Source organism: Parasteatoda tepidariorum, chromosome 2, assembly GCF_982258835.1.
Source record: "Parasteatoda tepidariorum strain Cologne lab strain chromosome 2, Ptep-v5.0, whole genome shotgun sequence".
Lineage (NCBI taxonomy): Eukaryota > Metazoa > Arthropoda > Arachnida > Araneae > Theridiidae > Parasteatoda > Parasteatoda tepidariorum.
The window spans coordinates 43,691,512-43,715,063 of record NC_141756.1 but is presented as its reverse complement, the minus strand read 5'-3'; the positions used below and the strand labels follow the sequence as shown (position 1 = coordinate 43,715,063).

Genomic DNA, 23,552 nt, shown 5'->3' with positions numbered 1-23,552 from the left:
ATTTTAGTGTAGATTTGTTTATAATATGATGTTTTTAAAGTCTTTATTATAGTTATTTTCTTGATAAGGGTGATTGTTTTAAAGTTTGCTGCAATTAATTACACTCTCTAGTTATTCGGAAATGCTTTAAATTTATGATTTTTTTTTTCACTTTCAGTTTTCACAACATTGTCTCTGAAATAATCTATATGGATAGATTAAAAATAAATTATTTTTTTTAACCAATAAATTAAAATATTGCCAATTTAATTTCTCCGATGTAGTATAAGAAACCAATAAAAATATAAAATTATTGTAATAAAAATTTCTAAGAAATTTCTGTTCGTTTGTAAATGCCAATCGAATTTGATAAATCAAGTACAAAATCACTACGCTTTCAATTTCTCCTTAGAGTTTTACTCTATCATTACTACTTAGTAATAGCATATTAATTAACATCCCATGCAATGAATGTTAATTTAAAAATAGTTTAGCTTAAAGAAAACTTTTAGAAGTGATACTGCATTTAAATTTCAAAATTTAACATGGAGATACTAACAAGTAAATAATAATTTTACTTGAGTAGGAGAAAATTGGCATCACTTTTAGAGTAATGTAATTTTCATAAATAATGCTTTCATTATAAATTAGAAAAAAAAAATACTGAAATCATTTTAGCAATTTTTTCTTCATTGGAACTAGATAAAAAGATTGAAAATGATAACAATGGATATTGCACCACCCTAACAAATTTTCTTAACGCAAAGTATAAAAAAATCATTATTTGAATAAAGTTAATTTAACGCTTCTCAACAAGCGAATTTAAATTGCTTCATTTTCTAAAGGTGCTACTGGCGCTTTGGTATTTAATTTTTCTCACAGCATCAGCTCAATCATATTAACATCACTTTTTTTCATAAAAATAAAATTATTGATATTGCGTAGTGCAACATTTCTGCATAATATAAAACAGAGAGAGGTCCTCAAGTCATAATTTTAGAAACTTTTTTTTGAAAAAATTTATTGGTGCCATGGTTAAATTTCGAAATTAGAGACACTCTTATTATAATTTATACTTTTATAAGAAGGTGCGTTAAAAAATAAATGTATTTTATTCATAAAATAAATTTATATTTGAATTTTGTATTTAAAAATACTATTTGGAAAATATATCTAATCATAAATTTTTGTTGTTCTAAACATCAAATTTTAAATTTTTTGAGCAAAATTAAAAGGAAAGACGACTTTTTAGTTGGATAAATTTCAATGTGATTTCAATATTACTTAAGATTATTTAAAACAAGAAATAAATCATAATGACATACTTTCCGGGAAATTTGCTTAAATTCTCAATCATAGAAAAAAGAAAAAATATAATCACTACCATGAGTGATGAGAAACAAATGTTTAAATATCCATCATATCTTATCATCATTTATCTTCTTGGTATAGACCCGTTAAACATAACTGAAACATCTTTAATGTAAATGGTTCCTTCAGAGAATTTTATTAACTATTTACCCCAATAATATTAGGTTTTATATATTTTAAAGTTTACTAATACACGGAATAATTTTTGAAAAAAAATTTTTTTTTTCATTTATATATATTTTCTGATTATCTTAAAAAATATTTTTCACTAAGTTAAATATATATTTTTTTAAATAAAAATAAGGTATATCTTTAATTCGTACAATTTAAAAAAGTTATAATTACATTATTTGATCAAAGGGTTAAAAAAATTTTAAGATTTATTCCTTTTGTCTTCAACGAGATTATAGTTGCAATATATTTAATTTTAGTTAATTTTTTTAAAACGTATTGTATGCTCAATTTGAACAAAATGAACACAACGCACATACAAAGAACACTTCAAGCGATTCAATGCGATTTAAGGACACTGCTATAGGTTTAAAGTTAGAATTGAGTTTTTCTTTACAAAAAATAAAATGAAGAGAAAACTTTCCCGTCTCTTAAAAAATTCCCAGATCTGACGCTTTTGGATAGATTTTGCGATCTAACATTTTCCGTTCGTAGCACTGTAATGGTTAAAGAGTTTTGAAAGGATTGTAAAGTGCATTTAACGGATTTGGCGTTGCGTTCCTTTTCAAAAATGCTCTGAAAGTGCATTTTTTAAAAGCCAAAGAAGCTCTTGGTTAATTTTACGGGCAGATATACTCTCTTGTCATAGCACTATACCAACTGACCGACACAGACTGTTCGAATGTAATAGTAAAAGAGTCTTGAAAAAATTAAAGTACATTTAACTAATTCGGCGTTACGTCCGTCCAGTTAAGAAAATGCACTATAGTGTACCCCCTTCCAAAGAAAATTGTAAAGTTTACTCGTAGCAAGATTCTCCAGTTGTAGTACTCTATTAATTGACAGAACCCACTCTGTTTGTAATGATGTATCGAATAAAGATATTTGTGAACGTAAAAAAAAGCACTTTGTCACTTTTACACGAAAGGCAAAATGTACTTTACAAATCGAAAAATATTTCAAACAAACTAGTATAGATATAAAGGTACACTGGTAACAGTTTTCGAAAAAGTACCAATTTATTACAACTACCAATATATAAGTTATATTACAACGACCAATATATTTATTGTGCATAATAGTCGATTCTCACATTATATAATCAGAATTTATTCTAGACAAAATTGTAAAATACTGATGTAAAATAAAAAGGATACTAAATACTTATAAAAAGTAATTTCTCCTTTTATAGCAATAATGATTCATATTACACTTTTTTTAGTACATAAGTATGACTTTATAAATGCATAAGAAATTTAAACTAGTCGAGATTGCTAATGAAATATTCCTGAAATAGTTTTGATAATTGAACTATTTTCATAAAGTATTTAAGTAGGTTTCCTCAATTTTAGTAAAATTCTGAAATCAAAAAGTTTTAATTAATACTGAATACCTATTTTTAAATCATATGTTAATATTTTATTAAACAATTCATTAGGTTAAAATTTTTAAAAATGAAATTTTTTTTCCTGAAGCTTTTAAAATGTTTTCAGCAAAAAATTAGACTTGCAATTCCCGAAAATTTTCCTGACTTATATGAGAAAACCCTGGTAATTATGTATATTAACCATAATATAACGATGAAAAATAAATATAGCACCACTCCAGCAAAGACTAATTTATTAAAAAATCTGTATCTAGCATTAATCAATCCATTTACATTAATTTCTTAAACGTCATAATATTTGCAATCCAATTCAGGAAACTGGATTTCTCTTGTCTACACTCAGGTTTCATTAAAGGACAAATTATCTCCGCAAATAAGCAAACGCTATCTAAAGCTCATACACATTAGAGTAAGTGCTAACAGCAAATCAAATTCTAATAATTTAGTTCCATACACTTTACTCGCAGCTGGAAAGGTTTGTGCATAGTTGTCTGAAGTTATTGCTTCAATTATAGCCCAAGTCATGCTTAATTTAATACAGAGATGTAACGCAACCCAAAATTTCATTTATTTCTGAATACCAACTTCTAAATGAAGCAGAAATTAATGACTTTAATAATCCTTTAGACTTTTAAAGTTTTTTCAAAAAAATAATTATTGAACAAGCGTTAAAATTTCTTACTCTGAATTATTTTTACAATTATACTGAATCTAGATATCTCGAAATAATTTTATTTCCGAGCAGGAAAAAAAATGTCGTCAGAAGAAAAAAAAATTGTTATTGATTAGAACAATCATATGCCAATAAAACTAAAAGGAAATATTAATAATATTGCCCTGACAAAAAGTAAATGGTCAACATCCTGTTCCTAACATTAATCAACTCATTTCCTTTATTTGCAGAAACGTCATAATATTTGCAGTCCTATTCAGGAAACTGGATTTCTCTAGCCTATACTCAGGTTTCACTAAAGGACAAATTATATCCACAAATAGGCAAATGCTATCTAAAGCTCATACACATAAGAGTAAGTGCTAACAGCAAATCAAATTCTAGTGATTTAGTCCCATCCACTTTACTCGCAGCTGGAAAGGTTTGTGCATAGTTGACTGAAGTTATTGCTTCCATTTGAGGCCGAATTGTAAGGATTAATCTAATAATTCAATTTAGTTCTTGATTAAATATTTGTTATGACATTCATCGACGAAAAATGAGTTAATTAAGAGACTGCTGTTATCATTGAATAATTGTAGGAGAGAAATTCTAAAAAAATTTGAGCTAATATTACCAGTCAAGTAGAAATTTACAGAAAATAATTATTTAAAACATATATAGGGATTTCACGATTAAAAGACAGTGTTATTATTTATTTTTTTGGAAACATAAATTTTAATTTTGAGGGTGGTTTTATGAACAAGAATTAAATTACTTTTATCTATTCACATTTTGTAATATGTTTCAGATATAGATATGCATTTTAAAAATATTCCTGGAAAATCATTAAATCCCCGCATTAAGACGCGGGACAAATCCAAAAAAGCCTGATAAAAATGCAAACGAAACAAGGAAAGAAATAAAAAAGGAAAATACATTACGTAAAGGAGTAGAAGAAAAACTAGCAAAAGGAACAAATTTATTTTGAATGTTATTGTAAAAATTTTAAAAAGTGAGCCAGAAAACAAAATATTAAAACTCTATAATCTCATCCGTCAGCTAACGCTAATATAGCCACAATTTATGATTCCTATTTGCATATTAATATAACTAAAACAAACTATATTAATACAAAATTTTGAGAAATAATTTTATGAGTAGTAATAATGAGCTAATTTTATGAGTAGTTATGATCACATGATATAGCAATCAGGAGTTAAAATTCTAAGAAGTTCTGAGTCGACAAGGATTAACGATGGAAATTTAAAAAAATATATAATAGGTTTTATTCACTGCGCATAAGCTGCAAGTACATAGAAATCATAAAAGAAATTAAAAATATAGAGAAAACACGGAAATAATATATAAAAAAGTTTCGGATATAATCGTTTTAGCTTGTAACGAGATCATATATTTTCCTTATTTAATTTCATTCCCATTTTTTTAAATTTAAAAAAGAAGAAAAAAAGAAATTTTTTTTTCTATTTTCTTCCTTGTTTTCTCTATATTTTGAACCAAATATTTTAAGACACCATTAGTCACTAATAGCTTGTTGAGAATACCATTTATTGCCTATAAAAAACTTGACCCCCGTATTTTATCTTCACAATTTGGGCAATGATTGCCAATTAGCAATTTTGTTTTATTTTTATAAGGTGTTTATCTATTGTGTTTTGCACCGAATTTAAAATTTAGCAATTAGTAGTTAATTTCTTAATGGGTAATGAAAGAATATTTTAGATAAAATATTTTGTCTCTGCAAATAGCTTCAAAACAGCTATGCATATAGAAACAAACTATACTAATTGGTAAAAAACAAATATTAAAAAACTATGATTTGCAAATAGCAAAAATGTAAAGCAATTATAACTGTTTATGCTCTGAATTTTAATTCATGCCATAAAATATTTTTTTTTAAAAATAATAATAACTATAATGGTAATGATATTCGGTATTATTGTTTAAATCAAATCAACATATTTTACATTTTAATATCAATTGATAATTCTGTAAAACACCAGTAGTTTGAATGATTTTTTTTTCAAATTTTTCATTTAGTTTTCTATTTTATGCTCGTAATAATCAGTTATAAATTGTAGCAGTAAATAAATTGTAGATATAAGTTATAAAAAATGATCAAATACCAAATATGAATTGCTATGTGAACCAAATTCTTCATACCAAACCTATTCTACATATTCTATTTATTCTATGTTACCAAATTCTTAAAATGGAAAATATTTTCTTAGTAATATGTAAACAATGTTTTGAAAAATGAATATTTTGTTCTTCTATTTCACACTATGAATCGTATTTGCCTCCTTTTTAACTTAATGCTAAACATAGTTCTTAAAACAAGACTTATTCGCCTACACAAATCTCTAGTAAATGGATATACACTATTCAATGAAAGTTTGCAAAAGCATCAAAGTGACTTCCCTAAAAGCTATTTTCTGTTACTAGCACCGTGAATAGAATAATATTTTGAAAGGATGTACCTTTTCTTTCTTTTCTCCAGTAAAGCATATAATAAAATAAGCGAAAGGGGAGGAGGAATCGAGCCGAGGAAAATGCCGCTTTATACTATTTGAAATCAGACTCCACAACGGGGTAACTTTGAAAACAGTCGGCTGAATTTCAGGAAAAAAATATGTTCCGCTTAGTGTTTTCCTGGACAAAAATATTCGGAAGATAACCAGAACACAAAGATAGCGTTCCATTTGATTTCAAAATCCCTTTACAATATTTTTTTGGGTTTCCAATTTATTTAGTTTTTTTTTCCGATTCAATTTTTCATATCTCCCTGCTGTTGATACGGCAGTGATACTTAACATCAGTTTCCTGAGGGAATTCAGTTTTTATTTTAACTGGACACAGCTTTTTATTTTTTTAAAAGAAATATTTTTTTAGACATGGATTTTGTTTATTACACAAGAATCTCTGAGAAAATGTGTTCTAAATCTTTTCATAAAACACAGTTATTGAATTTCTATCAATATAATTTACACAAACATTTTCATTTGTAATGCATATATATATATTAAGATATTGGTGATTTGAAAAGTATTTTTAGTTTATTGACCTCCTTAAAAACTAGAAGAAATAAGAAAAATGTCTAGAACATTTTATTTTATTAGAGAGAAAAAAAATTAAATTCGAATTGTTTTAGTTCATAAGAAGTATTGATTCATTTATGGGGAATGTAGGTTTATGTCAATTACTTTGAGTAATCCATTCAATTGATTTTAAAAAACAACCACAATTTTATTACAAAGAGCACATCAAACAAATCAGAAATACGACCGAAAGGTTGACTGCTATCAGTTAATTCCTACACAATATATGGCATTTTTGCATACCCAGCATAATTAATCAACATCGACTGCCATTTGTCGGTATGAAGAAATATTACTCACTATTACTCATACACTACACATCAAACAGTAAAAATGTATAATCATTTATCAGATATGAAAATGAACGTGCATATATAATCACGTTTGGAAATACTGAAAGGTGAAAACTGCAGGAATGAAATAATGTATTCAAAGGGGACTTAGTAAGATTATATAAATGAAGTCAGTAAAAATTTGCAAATTACTTCTCGAATCTTTTAGACATAACTTTTTTCCGTCTCTGAAATAATCCTGGACATCATCTTAAAGTGGAAAGTGGCCAATTAAAACAAGATTGGAAAAACTGCAATCTGATTTGTCACTCATCTTTTTCAACACGGAGAACAGAACTATGACTAAAGCTATGATAGCCGTAGCCTTTACCCAGAACACTGCATGGTCGACTGCTTGAAAATAGTGCGCTAAAACTCCTGAAAAAAAGTATTTTTGGAGAAATCCATAGGGGAAAAAACATCTATTTGTCGTAACTCTGTTAACAAGAAGCTAATTAGCATGCAACAAAAATATTTGTAATTAAACTGAGATTCTTCTTTTTATCCCTGCAGTTTTTACAGAAATGCTTTAAAGTACATAAATAAATGCATACTAAAAGCTTGAAAACTCAAAGTTTGAAACAAAGATGCTGTAAACACTGCATTTGCTGCAAACATATATATATATATATATATATATATATATATATATATATATATATATATATATATATATATATATATATATATATATATATATATATATATATATATATATATATATATATATATATATATATATATATATATATATATATATATATATATTAAAATATTCCTAATATAGGAATAATATTTAAACGCATTGTTATGCGCAAACAACGTTAACATGCTAATGTAATGATAATTTTAATTTCTATGGTAGTGATAGAAATGCCAATAACAAACGATGAACATAAATTTTATCTCTTTTTAAAAGGAACAATTTATTCAGACATTTCTTGAATTTTTAGGTCTAGCGTTTCTTTAAATCCAATAGTCTATACCCTTAAATCCAATTTCCGTAGAATAAGCGCAAACTTTTACTTTTTAGATTCAAATAGTATTTTAATTTCCTTATAACTCTAAGCAGAATAAAATGCGTTTCTCTATAAATTGCTTTTTTCTTCAAATAAGTGATATATTGATAATGTAGAAATATTTTTTGTAGCTTCCAAGCTCTTTTTTTCTTCCTTATTCTCTGCACTTTTTTATCTTCAAAATACTTTTTTTTCTATCTTCCAAACACCTTTTTAATCTTCTCTGGGCAGAATACTTAAAACCTTTCTATCTAAGGCACTATTTTCTCATTAGAGAACGTGGTGAGAATCCAGTGTTTACTGCAGAAAAATCTTCACTGGTGATTAAAAAACATTATATTTTTAATTTTGCAATCTCAAATAATGATTTATAAGGTTTTTCGCAAAAGAATGGTAATAAACTATTGTCAAGTTTTTAATGCTTGTGAAGACATATTTATGAAATGTATTAAAAATATTTTTCCTTATGATTCAGAAAACATATTATTTTTATTGAATATATGCTAGTATTCTTTATTAAATTAGTTTTTAAGTGAAAATATTTCTTAAATATATTAAATATTTCTTTTTTATATGTAATTTGTCATTTTTACCATCAACTGCTTCCTTGTCGGGTAATTTTTGAATAATTAGCAGTTATTTAAGCACTGCTTCAAATCATTATCGTTATATATAATATAAATCAAGTAATTTTTAAAATTAGAAACGAACAAAATTCAGTATTGACAAGAGAGACAACCAACATTTACGGAAATTAATGCTATCACCAAATATTTAAATCTCAATTCAATATTTTTTTTCACTAAATGGTAATTAATTAAGGACAAATTGAAAAGCTGAATCCGGATATTTATCAAACAAATGCATTCGATTCTTGGCAAAATAACAAATATTTGCTTCTGCAAGAATACTAATCGAAAATCGTCTTTCCTCCCATCTTTGAGATTTATTTTTTTTCTCGGGTATTTTATTTTAAAGCTCTTCTTGAAGATTTCCTTACGGGTGAGAAAGTCGAGCTTTTGGACCGTATTGTCACAAGATGAAGGAACGATAAAGCTATGGGGAGGAAAAATAAGGGAATCGAAAATCAGTCTGAAAGCTTTGGAGGTAAGGAAAGTTTGGCACCCTTCCAAACTCCGCATAATGCATTATCGCTTTTTAACCTTACAAACTGTCACGTATATATAAATAAGAAATGAAATCTTATTAATATTGAGCATAAGGAAAAGTTTTGAAAATTTTATTTTAAAAGTATTAAAAGTCACTTAATTTGGAAATTTTGAGCATTGATATAACTCTTTGTAAACACAGTTTCATAAAACATTTACAAAATTCCATGTTTGTTTAAATCGAAAAACCATTAAAAAAGACTAAAACCTGAATACATTTGGCTCGTAATAGAATATATATATATATATATATATATATATATATATATATATATATATATATATATATATATATATATATATATATATATATATATATATATATATATATATATATATATATATATATATATATATATATATATATATATATATATATATATATATTCGATTTATCTAAATTTTTAAATTAAAAATCTGTTGTAAATGTTTTGCAATTCTATATTTTAACAACAAGAGGTCCGCACACTGTAAAAATTTCGGGATCAAATTATTGCTTAAAATATCGGCACTTTGGGTGCATCTTCCGCAAAAACTGTTTTACAAATTTGTTTCTACCTTAAAATCTTCCATACTGTAGTTTTTATATTCATATTCATATAATTAGTCTTATTCAGTGGTTATACGGTAATTAATACTGTAAAAATTACGATGAATAAGATTTTTTGTTCCATTATATGTTCTGCTGAAAATAGATCTCATGGTAGAATATCATATCATTGTACCAGTACTTATTACGGCAAATTTGATTCAGAATTTTTTACAATGTAGTTTTTTTTTGTTCAAAAAAGGTTAAAAGTTTTATTATTGAAGTGTTTTTCTCATTCATATTTTATGTCTGAAATTTCGTTTTGATCATGCTCTTAAAAATAAACAAAATATATACTAATATAACTCAAGGAAAAAGAAATTGAGATTTGAGTATAGAACATTTTAAAACTGAAAACATTTGCTTTACAAAATTAGGACAAGTAAAAATGAAGGAAACAAAATAGCGAATACATCAAAAGTAAAATTAAAATTAGGAAATTAATTTTCCTATCTCATTCAAAGCTAAACTTATAGCGATAAATTTTTCAAGCTGTAACTGCTACTTTGAAAATTCTATGGACTCATTTTTTTGTTAAAAAAAATGCTTTAGTTCGTTTTTTGATCCCAGCGCGTAAATGTTTTCCTTCTTTTTACTTCTTATTTATATATTTTTTTCTATATTGATGCATTTCAACTTATATACAAATTTTTATGCTTTGATGTTAGTTTTTTTAATATCTTCAGTGAATTAAAACCTGTTCCAAAATTATCTTTCATGGTACTCAAATAGTCAGTATTAGCAGCAAATATATTAGGGTCAATTCAAACATTCGCTATGTTTTTTATCGTGGGTATTTTATGATTGAGAAAAATTGTTATTCTGATTAAATATCTGCGAGATTTTCGTTTAAAAGATATCAAAGATTTGATAGATTTAAGTTATCGTCACTATATAAAATTATACAAATATCTAATTAGGAAAAATAAATCTTTCGAAAATACATAAATAGTAATCTATTACCATGGCATCTTTATTTTTAGTTGCTTATAAAGAGTTAAGTTTTCTTAATAAATGTGTTAGCGTTATAACACATTATTTTTTAATTTGATGATGATAAATAGTAAAATATCAAATGATCATATTTGGCTAAATATTTACACGTAATTAGAATTGCTAAATTGCAAATATTATGAAGTATATAACAAGAAGTATAAGAGGAATGTTCATTGTACTTTTAAAAAAGAATGGCAAAAATGAGTTAAGCTTTTGAAAGAAATTGAACTTTTGTGGAACTGGGAAGAAATTTATCTAATTGGGGACGAATTTAAATATTAAACTGAAAAAAAAATATATTGGCAAGAGGAAATTATTATTATATGCACGCATTTAGCACATTTTACAAGAAAACTTATTTTCAAACTAATATTAAATTATAACCACACAAATTAATCAAAGTAAGTTCGTAACCTATCTACAATTTCCTTAACAAAAGAAGAACTTGTTAATTTAAAGCGTATTGAATAAAACACGCATAAATTAATTGAAACAAAGCAGTTGTTAAGTTTTAATTTAAAATTGTGTTCTTTTAAAAATGAAGATTTATTCAAAGAGTTTATTTGCATTTTATTGCTTGTTCATTTTGTAGATCCATCCTTGATCACAAAGCCTTATTCGATTGAATGTATTGCTTTTTGCATTTTTCTCTTTTATTTGATTTGCGGCCACAAAAGTATGTGGTGGTTTGCTAGTATTAAAATAAGATAGAAATGATTGCATAAACATTAAGCAATTTTAACCAACACCAATCATAAAAGCCTTTAAATTATTGAATTATAGAATTAAATTATAGCATTTTGCAGAATTGTTTTGATAAAATAACTCATTTTAATTTATTCTAAATTGCACCATGTGTTAATCAGAACTACATTTATTACGAAATGATGTATGCATCGCAAACATATTCCAGCCGTCAGTGCAAAATAATCGATTACGACAAGTTATCATAATTATAACTCACCTACTTCGATCCATCCGGAATCCCTACATGCGCTTTTCCACGATTGTTACGCTCCTGTCGTTAAATAGTTTGCTTTCTTTTCTGCCCCTTAATGTCTTCTGCCATCGGTTTATCGGATAATCGAAAAGAAGATGGGTAAGAGAAAGATTCTTTCGGGAAGGTGATGGCAGATGCTAAAGACGTACGGTTAGTTGTCACGTGACATGACTGCCTCAGACCATAAGCCATCCCTATCAATCTGCTGGAGACGGTGATGGTAACAGATGGGGTAGATATATTTTAAGAAGTCTTAATTCTGTGATGGATAGGAATGATGGCGATAGAATGCATATCATGCGCAGGTATAGTTCATATATTTGGTCTAATGAAAAATATAGTAATTTATTTTAGGACAGGGGGAAATTTATTTTCAAATATTAATAAAATATAGTTTTTTCTATATGGATTTTGATAATTTGAAAATCACACTAAAAACAATTATATATTTTAATATTATTAAACTAGGAAATGAGTGAAAAAAATTATGCTTATGAATAATTGTAATATTTTTGTAGATTTTTTTTTTATAATTTCATGTTTCGATGGTTTGAAATCAATGAAAATATTATGAAATATTGTTCTAATTATTTTCTTTCATAAAATTTATCGACAAATTGTTCAAGAGGATATAATGGAATATAAAGTCTATATATAAATATATATACAAAGTCTATCTATCTATATATATATATATATATATATATATATATATATATATATATATATATATATATATATATATATATATATATATATATATATATATATATATATTATAACCACTCAAATTAATCAAAGTAAGTTCGTAACTTTCTTACAATGTCCTTAACAAAAGAATAACTTGTTTTCTCAGCTTAGCTACCTCAGTAATTAATTTTCATTTATTATTGTTCATTTCCTCTTAGACATCAATATTTTCCATAAAAACACATAACATTTTGGTTTTAAAATATATTATTATTTTAGCTATTCGTAAGAGCATTTCGTTAAAGGCCGGGATAGCCTGGTAAATAGGGGGTTGGGGCCATGTCCAAGAGGTCATGAGTTCGAGTAACGGTATGAAAAGTGTAGTAAATTTTGACTGGTGCATGTTAAATCTGCTTTAAATCCACTTGGTACCATCACCTCTGCCTTAAATTTGCTTGGTTTTAATAGTCAGACTTGACGTTTTTTTCATGTGGCATTAGAAACAACAAGATTTTATTAATATTTTAATCATTGCGAAATAGACAATTATAATAGATAATTGACCGTATGGTATTTTTTCCAACAATTTAACAATTAATAATTCCTAAAAAAAATTATCGAATGTTAATTGTTTTTTATTCCGTCGTATTTCCTCACACTGTCCAACACACTTTTGTAATTTTTAGATTTTAAGTCTCATAGTTTTTGTGCAGCAAAATAAAATGCAACGTTAAGTTGAACACCCAAACAGCAGTGTAGATGGCAGCCGGCCTTTACAATATATTTTTTAATATTGAGATACATAATAAGTATTGTGAAATTGAATTTTAAAACATATTTCAATAATCGATATGCAAACTGAAGTTAACGATTGTCGTCAATTTAAGTTTTGTAAAACTCTAAAGAAGGGTTCGATTATTTAAATATTAAACTTGTTATTTTCTAAATATAAGAAAATTAAAATAAACTTTAAACAAGTGAATTAGTTTACCGTAATTAAAATGCAATTTCAAGTGGCCAACATTAATTTAAAGGAGGAATAACATAGCAAGTACATTTTAATTTTATGTAATAAATGATGACTTTAAACTTATTTAGCTACGCAGAATGGTCATACTTTTTTTCGAACATAATATTTATCTTTCTTAAAATCCATTGTAAAAAACACTTTAAGGATGGTTAATGATAATTTAAAATAAGCATTTTCTTAAATTATAGGCTTAAAAAAATTTATTAAGGTTTTTAAATAGGAAGCAACTAAATTTTATCCTAAAAAGTTTTGATTTTATTCAGTTTCAGAATATAGGGTAAAAAACGAAAAAGAATGTGAAATAAACTCCTGTCAAAATCTTCGTCTTGAAATGAAAACCGTATGAAGCAATAATGAAACTCTTTTTTTTCTGAGTGAAGTTTTCTTATAACCTCAGTTCAAATGTAAGCAGTTGACAGACGTTTTCTGATTTCGTTTCTTTTTTTCCCCAAAATAACCTGGTACCTCATTTTCAGTTTGGATTTTTTTTTCACTTTTAAATGCATTTCAAAAAACTTTTTTATAACATTATGCTAAAAAGAGGCTTATTTCATTTTGATTATTTTTTATTTCACGAATTCGGATCAAAAATAACATTTTTTTAAAAAAAAAAGTATGTGGTAGAAAAAATTTATGCTTTATAGCTTCCAAAGGGATGCTTCAGTTTAAAGAAGTAATATTTTATTCATTTTTTTTCTTCATTTTAATATGCATAGCTTGTCTTGGAAAATAAAAAAGGAAAACTATTTCAATTTTTATCAAAGAATTTCTCTTTACTAGCTCATCATTCACCTAAAGGAAATTCTTAATGAGCTTTGAACCACATTTACAAAAAAATAAATATTAAGCTGTTTGCGTGTCCCTTTTTTGTTTAAGTATTTCTTTCTTCTTTTTTTTCAAACTACGTCATTCATTATAAAAGCTTTTGACAATCTATTTCCTTAAATACATAAGAGCAAATAAATAATACAATTATTTTTTTAAAATATTTCATATTATTTATGTTACTGAAAGTACATAAAACGCCGGCATTCTTATGTATATCTTATTTTGACATTTTAGAGAATGTATACTTGGGCAGAGTATAAATTGTGAGAATTATTTCATAACTTTCCTAGGAATAGTTCATTATGACTAGGCTTTCTATAGAATGAAAAAGGCTCTTCAGGTAATGTCAAAAGATGTCACAATTAGTTTATTACTTCAAAGTCCATACCTTCGAAAATATAGTTCCAAATGACTTATACAAATGCAGATTTTTAGAGTAGATTCATAGAATTAGTCCTCGGTTATGGTTTAACCCACCTAAGTTCACTGTTTAAAATGCACCACGCACATCAGAAATTTTGCATGCTTCAATATTCAATTTGCGTTTTTAATCATACGTTGTTTATATTTATAAAATTATTTATTTTAATTCGAAAGTATGGTTTTAAATAGTGTTATGGTGTATTATGGGATTAATGAAACAATCTCTGTTAGGCAGTTGCAGACATTTTATAGAATGCCAAGGTATTCAATAGAATGTTGGCTTTGTTGGAATGTTGCTATGGAATGTTCTGCCAGAAGAATTTATAATAACTGTTCTTGCTTATGAATTTAAAATAGATTTGTTAGAATATAAATGCAAACATAATATGCTTATTGAATAAATTATAAATTAGCTCAAGCAACGCGTTTTTCAAATGTGTCAAGCTGACTCTCATAAATACTTGTTAATCTAAAATATACGAGTGTTTAAAAAATCAAAAATTATTCAAATCTTTAGCTGAATAGATTCTAATTAGGAAATTTTTATCTACTACATTTTTTTGACCCAAAGCTGTAGGAATGTAAAACACAATTCAGTGTTCATTTAAAAAGGACAAATGATCAAGTAGGACTTCACAGTATGATACATTATTATAAATGTGGGCAAAATTTAAAGCATTAGGTGCAATTTTAAAACCGAATTTTGGACACAATCAGAATTGTTAGCACAATTTATTTTGCGACTGTAGTATAATATTTATGCCTTAATTATCTTGCATTAAAGTTATATTTTACGATTTGGCTCATATTATGATTTGAAGTAGCTGTATATCCCTCGTTTGCAGACTGCAGTACTGAAAAAACACGCTGTACAATTGTTCTCAAATCTATATGTTTACGTTTAAATTAAAATAAATCAAGAATAAATTTTTCCTAACAGTTAAACTTTGAAAAAAAATTTATATTTCGTATAAATTCTTTTCTGCATCATTTTCGCTACTATTCTTTCGTCTTTAGCATTTCAGTTTTTCTTTTTCATTTGCAGAAGAAGATAGATTAATTTTGTTTAAATTTATACAAAATTTCAAAACCACTGAAACAGTAAAAAAATTTATGAACTATAAAAATTTCAATATTTAAAACTGTAAAAAAACGTATGTTAATTTTCTAAAAATATTTTATTTAGATCACCGTATTAAAAGGTTGGATAGAAATTTGAGATATGCGAACTTTATTATGCATCCAGAAAAAATTAAAATAAAATCATACGCAACACAGAACAAATAAAACAAACTTGTTTAAAAGTAATTAGTGCAAAATACACATATTATCTAGTTTGAAATGTATAAATGCATTAGATTTTGTAATGATAATTGCATTATCATAAGCAATAGTAAATCACTTTTGAAATATTTTTCCGCCTGAGTAACTCTTTTTATAAAATTGCATTTTTATGCTTATGAATGATTGTTATTAATTTAAATAGAGTGTTTTCCTCAAGTATTACCTGAAACTTAATTTTATTTAATAACGGAACATAAATTCTGAAGAACATGCAGAATCTAAACGCTCTGATAAGTCTACTGCACTTTTCTAACAATTTAATCTTTAAATATTATGCCTGAAAGTTTAAAAAAATGTGAGTGAGGTATCAATGCAATTTTTTTTAGAAAATTTCAATTCAAATAAGTTTAATCACAAAAATTTTATGCCATATAAGGGTGATTCTCACGAAACATGATAATTCGGACCAAAACATTTCTTCAAATTTAAAGTCTTCAAAATTATCTAAAATTTTATTTGTATACTTCTTTAGCTACACTTATAAATATCTTTTAGACAGCAGTGTAGTTCCTTGACATTTGTTCGAGAAAAAAAATAGAATGGAAATTCACCAAATCTTGAATGCCAGGAAAATGACATATTACCTTGGAAGTTTAAAAAACAGTCATTTTAAGTTAATAGTAAGTAACTCAACTTAAGCCTTTATGTTAGATGGGCCATAAATTGCTTGCCATAAATTAATTATTTTTATCCACTCTAGAAAGAAACAAAAAATGTTTTGTTGCTGATATGTACAGAATAAAATTGTGTATAATAATCAATCATTAAATAAATAAATAACTTTGATTACATCCAAGCATATTACAATCATGCATAAACATGGTATTAGGTTAATATTTGCTTTCCCTCTTTATAGTATTATCAGTTAAAAAGAATTTCTGGTAACACTTCAATGTCCTTGCTTTCATAAGCCTGGAAAATGACAGCCAGGATAATGACAAATTCGCCATTTTATAGCATATAACTTTACTTTAATTTAATATTTTGGCCGAAGACGTTTATATTCTGCAAAAAACAACAGTATTTCTTAAAATAACTCAGATTAATCTATGTAGCTTTTGTTATTAATGATTTCAAGAAGCCAGAAAAATGACAGCATAAAAACCTACTGACATTGAAAATTTTTTTGAAATAGTTTTTGAGCCAGAAAATTGGTTCTTTATTCATGCAACAAGACATGTTCAGATAGGAGGGTATCTAATCATTTTATTAACATAAGATATTGATTCCTGGCGCTATCTATTTTGGTTATAATTCACTAAATAAAAGTAGCCAGGAAAATGACAGATTTTCATAGGACAAACAAATTATTGGCAGAAAAATTATTTTAAGCGAAGTTTTAGTAAACAATACCCTCTGCATATATTCTAGAAATGCTTACATAGGATAAGATGAAAAAATCGATTTTAAAAAATGTATGGGAAGTTTTGAAGCTAGTTGTTATTGGAAATATTGTTTGGGACATGCCAGGAAAATGACATTTTGATATTCAATTAAATTTTTTAAGCATACAAAACAGTCAATGCTAGTGTAAAGTCATTTTAAAATGCTAACAGTAATTCTATTTATCAATTATTTTAAAAAAAAGTTCTTCTAGTATTAGAGTATTAGATCTTGGAGCAAGGGACAGTGAATTGTCATGTTTCGTGAGAATCACCCATATATGCTTAACATGGTGTTTCAAAGGTGATCTCTGTAACGTATTGCTGTTGACACTAATTGTCAGATGCCAAGATTAAGTATCTTACTTAAAGTACATCAATCTTTGTTCTTATGTAGAGTAAAGGCGGAATTCTATTCCATCAAGTACCAACAAATTATAATTTAAACACTAAAGAGAGCAATTCTTCGCTACGCCTTTTCTAGATGAATAAAAATATTAAATGAGAACAAGTATTTTAAGATTAATCAGTGATCTATAACCTCACCAACACCTGGAACGTCTTTTGCAGCTCCTTCCTCCGAGATCCGTATAGTTATTATATCATGAGAACTCCCCCGCCACAAAGTCTGAAGCCGTCTGCTGCTATGGAAATAAGAATAGCGCATTTCAGGGAGGGCAGCTTCTCTTCACTCTAGGGTTAATATCATCAAGAAAAATAATCAGGAAGAATAATAATCAGGAAGAAAAATATTCCCTTTCTCTGGCTGACCCGACCCAAAACCTACAAAACAGTGACCTTGCACCCCTATTTGATGTAGTTATCCCTCGTTACCACAGTCACCACAACGGGTTCAGATGAATCTCTACGGGAGTTCTCCCTTTAGACAGACATAGCCTCTTCAATTACTAACTAGATACAAAAACATAGTATGTTGAAATAACATTAATGTTGCAAAATTCTTTTTTAAGCAACATGAGCGCTCTACATATACCTAATATATCCGGCAATTCGGCAATATTCGGGAAGTAAGTACATACGAAGTTATTGCATGCAGGGATACAAACAATAAAAGTAAACATCGATACTTTTATTTATACAATACCAAACATAAAAGCATGCAATCCCATTTGTTTCGATTCAAAATCTAAGTTTATTATATCAAGAAATTACTGATGTTTATCACAAAGTAGACATTAAAAATGAAAACTTGCATTTTGTTCAGAAGACATTGTTGAGAAAATAACAAATTCACACCAACTTTGTACTCAATTTTAAACACTCCCCAGACGATATCCTAAGCTCATCAGCATTGAAGTTTTCTGAAACGAAAATAATTCACGTAAGCTGCAATCTTTTTTTCTTCTTTTTTTTGTAGTTAGAGCCTTTATACGTATTTTAAATTGCATTATTAAAATTCCAGCATCAAATTCGAAGAGATAATGCATCACAAGTTTTACAGTATAGAAGTTTTACAGTAGTATAAGTTTTAAAGTAGTATAAGTTTTAAAGTATAGTTTTACAGTATAGTATATAAAAATTTTATTTTCAAGATTTAATTTGGCATTTCTTTCGGTATGCTTTCTGAAGGTCTTATGATCACATTCAGTGATGAGATCTAGCTTTATTGTCTTTATTATGCAACTATTCTTATCTTATAACTGTAATACTTATTACAAAATTACAGTTAAAGATTCCATAAAATAAAGTTTTAATTATAGGAAAATTACTTTTTTATAGTTATTTTTTATTTATTTATTTTTAAAGGGGTAAGACCAAATTTTACAGATTTTATCACATTTTGTACAGTTGCTTTGTGGTTAATTTTTAGATATATTGTATTTGATGTTTGATCACAATGAAGTAATTAACTAGAATAGACAAAAAAAAATTTCACTTACGAATACTTTTAGAAATATAATCTAAAATAATTTATAGACACTTTCCGAGATAAATAGTTAAAATGTAGATTTTAAATATAAGAAAACTCTACCATAATGTGAATTTTAATTCCCTATATATTTAAAAAAAAATTCTTTTTTGCCTCTACTATAAAATAAATTATAGTACGATTTATTTATGCGTTATAAACAAATATTATATTGCATTTCTGTTATTTTGCATTCATAGTATTTTTGAAAAAGCAACTTTAATGTGAAAATAAAAGTAATAAAAAAAATAAAAATAAAAAAAAAAAGAAAAACTGTAGTAGGGGAAAATAGACCCATCTGAACTTCCTAACATCAAAAAAATTTTGTTTCGAAAACAAACCTTTTTTTTTTTTCTTTCTTTTTTTACCATTAGTACGAAAAAGAAGTAGTTTTCTATTGTTGGATTACTTCTAGAATGCTTATTTTAGAGAAAATGTATTTATAATGTTTTTAAAATGTATTTTGTGAAAATGTTTTTCCAAAAATCTTTTTATTTCTAAAAAGGAAAAGATAAATAAGCATAAGATTCATACTTATATTTATGTTTGAATTCCATTATTATTGAGTTTTTGCAACAACAAAATATTAATTCTTAACCAAATTATATTCCAAATAAAAGCTATGGTGTATTGAATATATTTTATTCCCTGAGCCATTAAAGTAATTTTAATTTTTTTTTATTTAAATAATAAAAAAGTTGATCGTCCTAAGCGAAACAGCCAATATTACTCCTTTTTAGATGAATAGCGATTACAATTACTAATATTTTATTACGGTTACTAATGACTGCAATTACTAATTACTACAATCACACAATTAATACAACCATTAATTAAAATTATTACGTACTTCCATTACCACAATTATTAATTACTACCATTACCACAATTATTAATTACTGCCATTACCACAATTATTAATTACTACTTAATTCACTACAATTGCTTTTAATACAATTACTTTTAATACAATTACTAATTATACGTATAATAGTAAAGCTTATTCGTGACTTTGATGTACATTTTTCTAATACTCCATAAAAATAAAAAAAATCTCTGCAAGTTCTTCTCTAAATAATGATCTTGACATCATATGCATTCATATGTATTATCATTGTATAATCATATGTATTATCATCTGTATTATCATTGTCTTTCAAAAAATAAATGATCATATGCATTTCAAGGCTTGTGAAGCACATGTTTATTTCATTAACAGGTTTTTTTTAAAAGTTATAAAAGGAAGCAGACTGGGACATATTGAAATTAAGATGGAACTGTGCAAATAAGTAGTTGTGAATTATTACAATTTAAGTTCGAACTGCTTTATTTATTGACTGACGGGAGACAAGTAATTTCGATTATCAGTTTCTATTACAGAAGTTAGCATTTCTATCTAAACTCTTTAATTAATTACATAGAATATGGCCAACTTATTACGTTTTGGCAAACTGAAAATTAAAGTTCATAGTCACACGGAGAAAAAAAAATCTGGTGAAATTACCTTACCGTATGGTAACGGACTCCCGGAAATTCTGATTTTCAAAATCCTAGTTTTCATTATTTTGTAAAAAATAATGCCTAGTACAAATACGAAACTGAAAAGTATATTTCACCGAATAACCGATTTTAATGGCATACTCTAGAATATCAAGATAAAAAAGACCAGTAATTTTATAAAAGTTAGAACAAAATAATAGTAATCATTTTTATGTTTAAAGTGTTTAACGACTTTTTTTTGGCCTTGAACTTTCAGTCATTTAATAAGGTCGCAACTACAACTCACGTTCCGAAACACTTTATTATTATAATTAAATAAATCTTAGAGCAAAATATTAGTAAATATTTTGATGTTTAAAATGTTTAACGTGACTTTTTTATTTGAATAAATAGTTACCGCAATTACAATTCACGATATGAAATATTTTATTCGTGTGATTAAATCTTAGTAAAAAATAATAGTAATAATTTTCATGTTTAAAATGTTTAACATGACTTATTCATTCCTTTGAATAAATGGTCACAATTTCAATTCATGATACGAAATATCTTATTAGTGTGATTAAATAAATCTTAGAACAAAGTAATAGTAATCATTTTCTTGCTAAAATATATTTAAAGTGACTTTTTCTTGCCTTGAAATTTTATTCATGTAAATGAATAGTGGCAACTACAGTTCACCATACGAAATATTTCATTATTGTGATTAAAAAAATCTTAGAGCTAAATAATAGTAGTTAATTTCATGTTAAAAATGTTTAACATGACTTCTATTCATTTCAATAAATAGTGGTCACTAAAGTTCATGTTGCGAAGCATTTTATTACAATAATTAAATTGATCATAGAACAAAATAATAGTAATCATTTTCATGTTTAAAGTGTTTAACGAGACTTTTTTTTAATTTGAACTTTTATCCAATTGAATAAATAGTGGCAACTACAACTTACGATACGAAATATTTTATTAAAGTCATTAAATAAGTTCTGGAACAAACTAAAAGTAATCATTTTTGATGTTTAACGTGTCTTATATTTATTATATTTAGTGTATCTTATATTTCTTGATATCTATTAGCAAACCAAGCTTTTGTTTTTCTCAAAATGCTTCTATTTCACAAAGTACATAATGAATGTTTTTTTCCTCAATAATCTTTCAGATTTTCCTTATCATAGAACTCATTTTTCCAATATATGCATTTTTTTAAATAACAAATGCATAAATATAATTTTAAATTGCTTCTTTTTCAGTTGGTCGGGAGCCAACTAAATTACCAGTGATGGTTTATATACATGGAGAATCTTATGATTGGAATTCCGGTAACCCTTATGATGGAAGTGTATTAGCGAGCTTTGGGGGAGTCGTAGTTGTAACAATAAATTATCGACTAGGCGTATTAGGTAAGTAAATATGCCTTTTCCTATCCCCCGTCAATGGTCAGTCGGTTTGCTTACCATATATGCCGAGATTCACGTATAATAGGACGCAGAGTATGATCCAGCTACCTTTGATGGAATTGCTAAATCGTGCTTTGTACATATATTTCGAAAATAGCCTCAATTACGATAAGTTTAATAATACACTTTTCATTCAATGGAACCAAAAAACGACAGAAAAATTGTTTACACGAAATATTGTTTTAAAAATTGACTATATAATCATTTTAAAAATGATAATGCAAATGCTTTTATACTTTTTAGGAGTGAAAAATGCTGTGGTTATAATGTATTTATTACATTTAATTTTAAGGTAATACTTGGTTATAATTCATTGTAAGGTGATTTTATGTTAAATCACATAATGCATTATTTGCATTATTACGAAAATTTTTAAACTGAGAATAAAATCAACTTGAGATAATTTAAAAGTTAATAAATAATCAGAAGTAAAATTACTCGTCTTAGACTCATTCCAAATGATCCAATTTGAACACATATTATCAGTGCTCATATGCAAATACATCCACTCTTCCTCATGTACTCATATACATCCCGTACTCATGTACAAAACGATTACCATTTTATTATAATTTTTTTTTGTTTCGTGTTTTCAGAATCATTTATTTGAACATTTAACAGTAACATAAATTAGTTTCCTTAACGCTGCTTTTTAGGTTATTAGTTGAAACTTTGACAACTAGTGAAATTTTGAAAATTTTATTCTTTAATTGAAAAAAGTTAAGAATTCCTTTACAAAAAAAAATTCAGTTAGAAAAGCATAATTCAGTAATTTTCTTTCAAAAAATTCGGCTGTCTGAAACTATATAAATTTACTGAGAAACTACGTCATAATATGTTACAAGAGAAATTTCTTCCATCAACAAATAAAATCTGTAGACATAGATACCGATTATATCTACTGAGTGCTGATTTTTTCAGTTTTGAATACGAAAAACTTTAGTATCAAAGAAGCAGCAAATAATTTGGTACATTAAAATAGATGCCGACCAACTAGTATTGTGTTCAAGCTGCTGGTTTCATACCAGGATGGTTTCGGGTTTGAATCCCATTTCGGAACTACTGAACAAGGGTATACCGCTACTCATGCCAAATTTCTCTGCCGTATCCTGCCATACGGAAAATATCTGGCCCGTGCCTATATTTCCTTTACTGCTTTGTTACAGGAAATTTCTGTCAACATG

General features: G+C 26.5%; 1 protein-coding gene across 3 annotated transcripts in view; it reads left to right on the top strand.

Moving 5' to 3' along the window:
- Nucleotides 1-23,552, top strand: part of LOC107438593 (neuroligin-4, X-linked-like) — a 194,023-nt gene that overhangs the window by 111,533 nt on the left and 58,938 nt on the right. For all 3 annotated transcript variants that reach the window (XM_071177467.2, XM_071177468.2, XM_043053860.3), the window contains exon 2: nucleotides 22,162-22,311. In XM_071177467.2, the coding sequence (XP_071033568.1) occupies nucleotides 22,162-22,311 (150 nt within the window). The remainder of the gene's footprint in view (nucleotides 1-22,161; nucleotides 22,312-23,552) is intronic.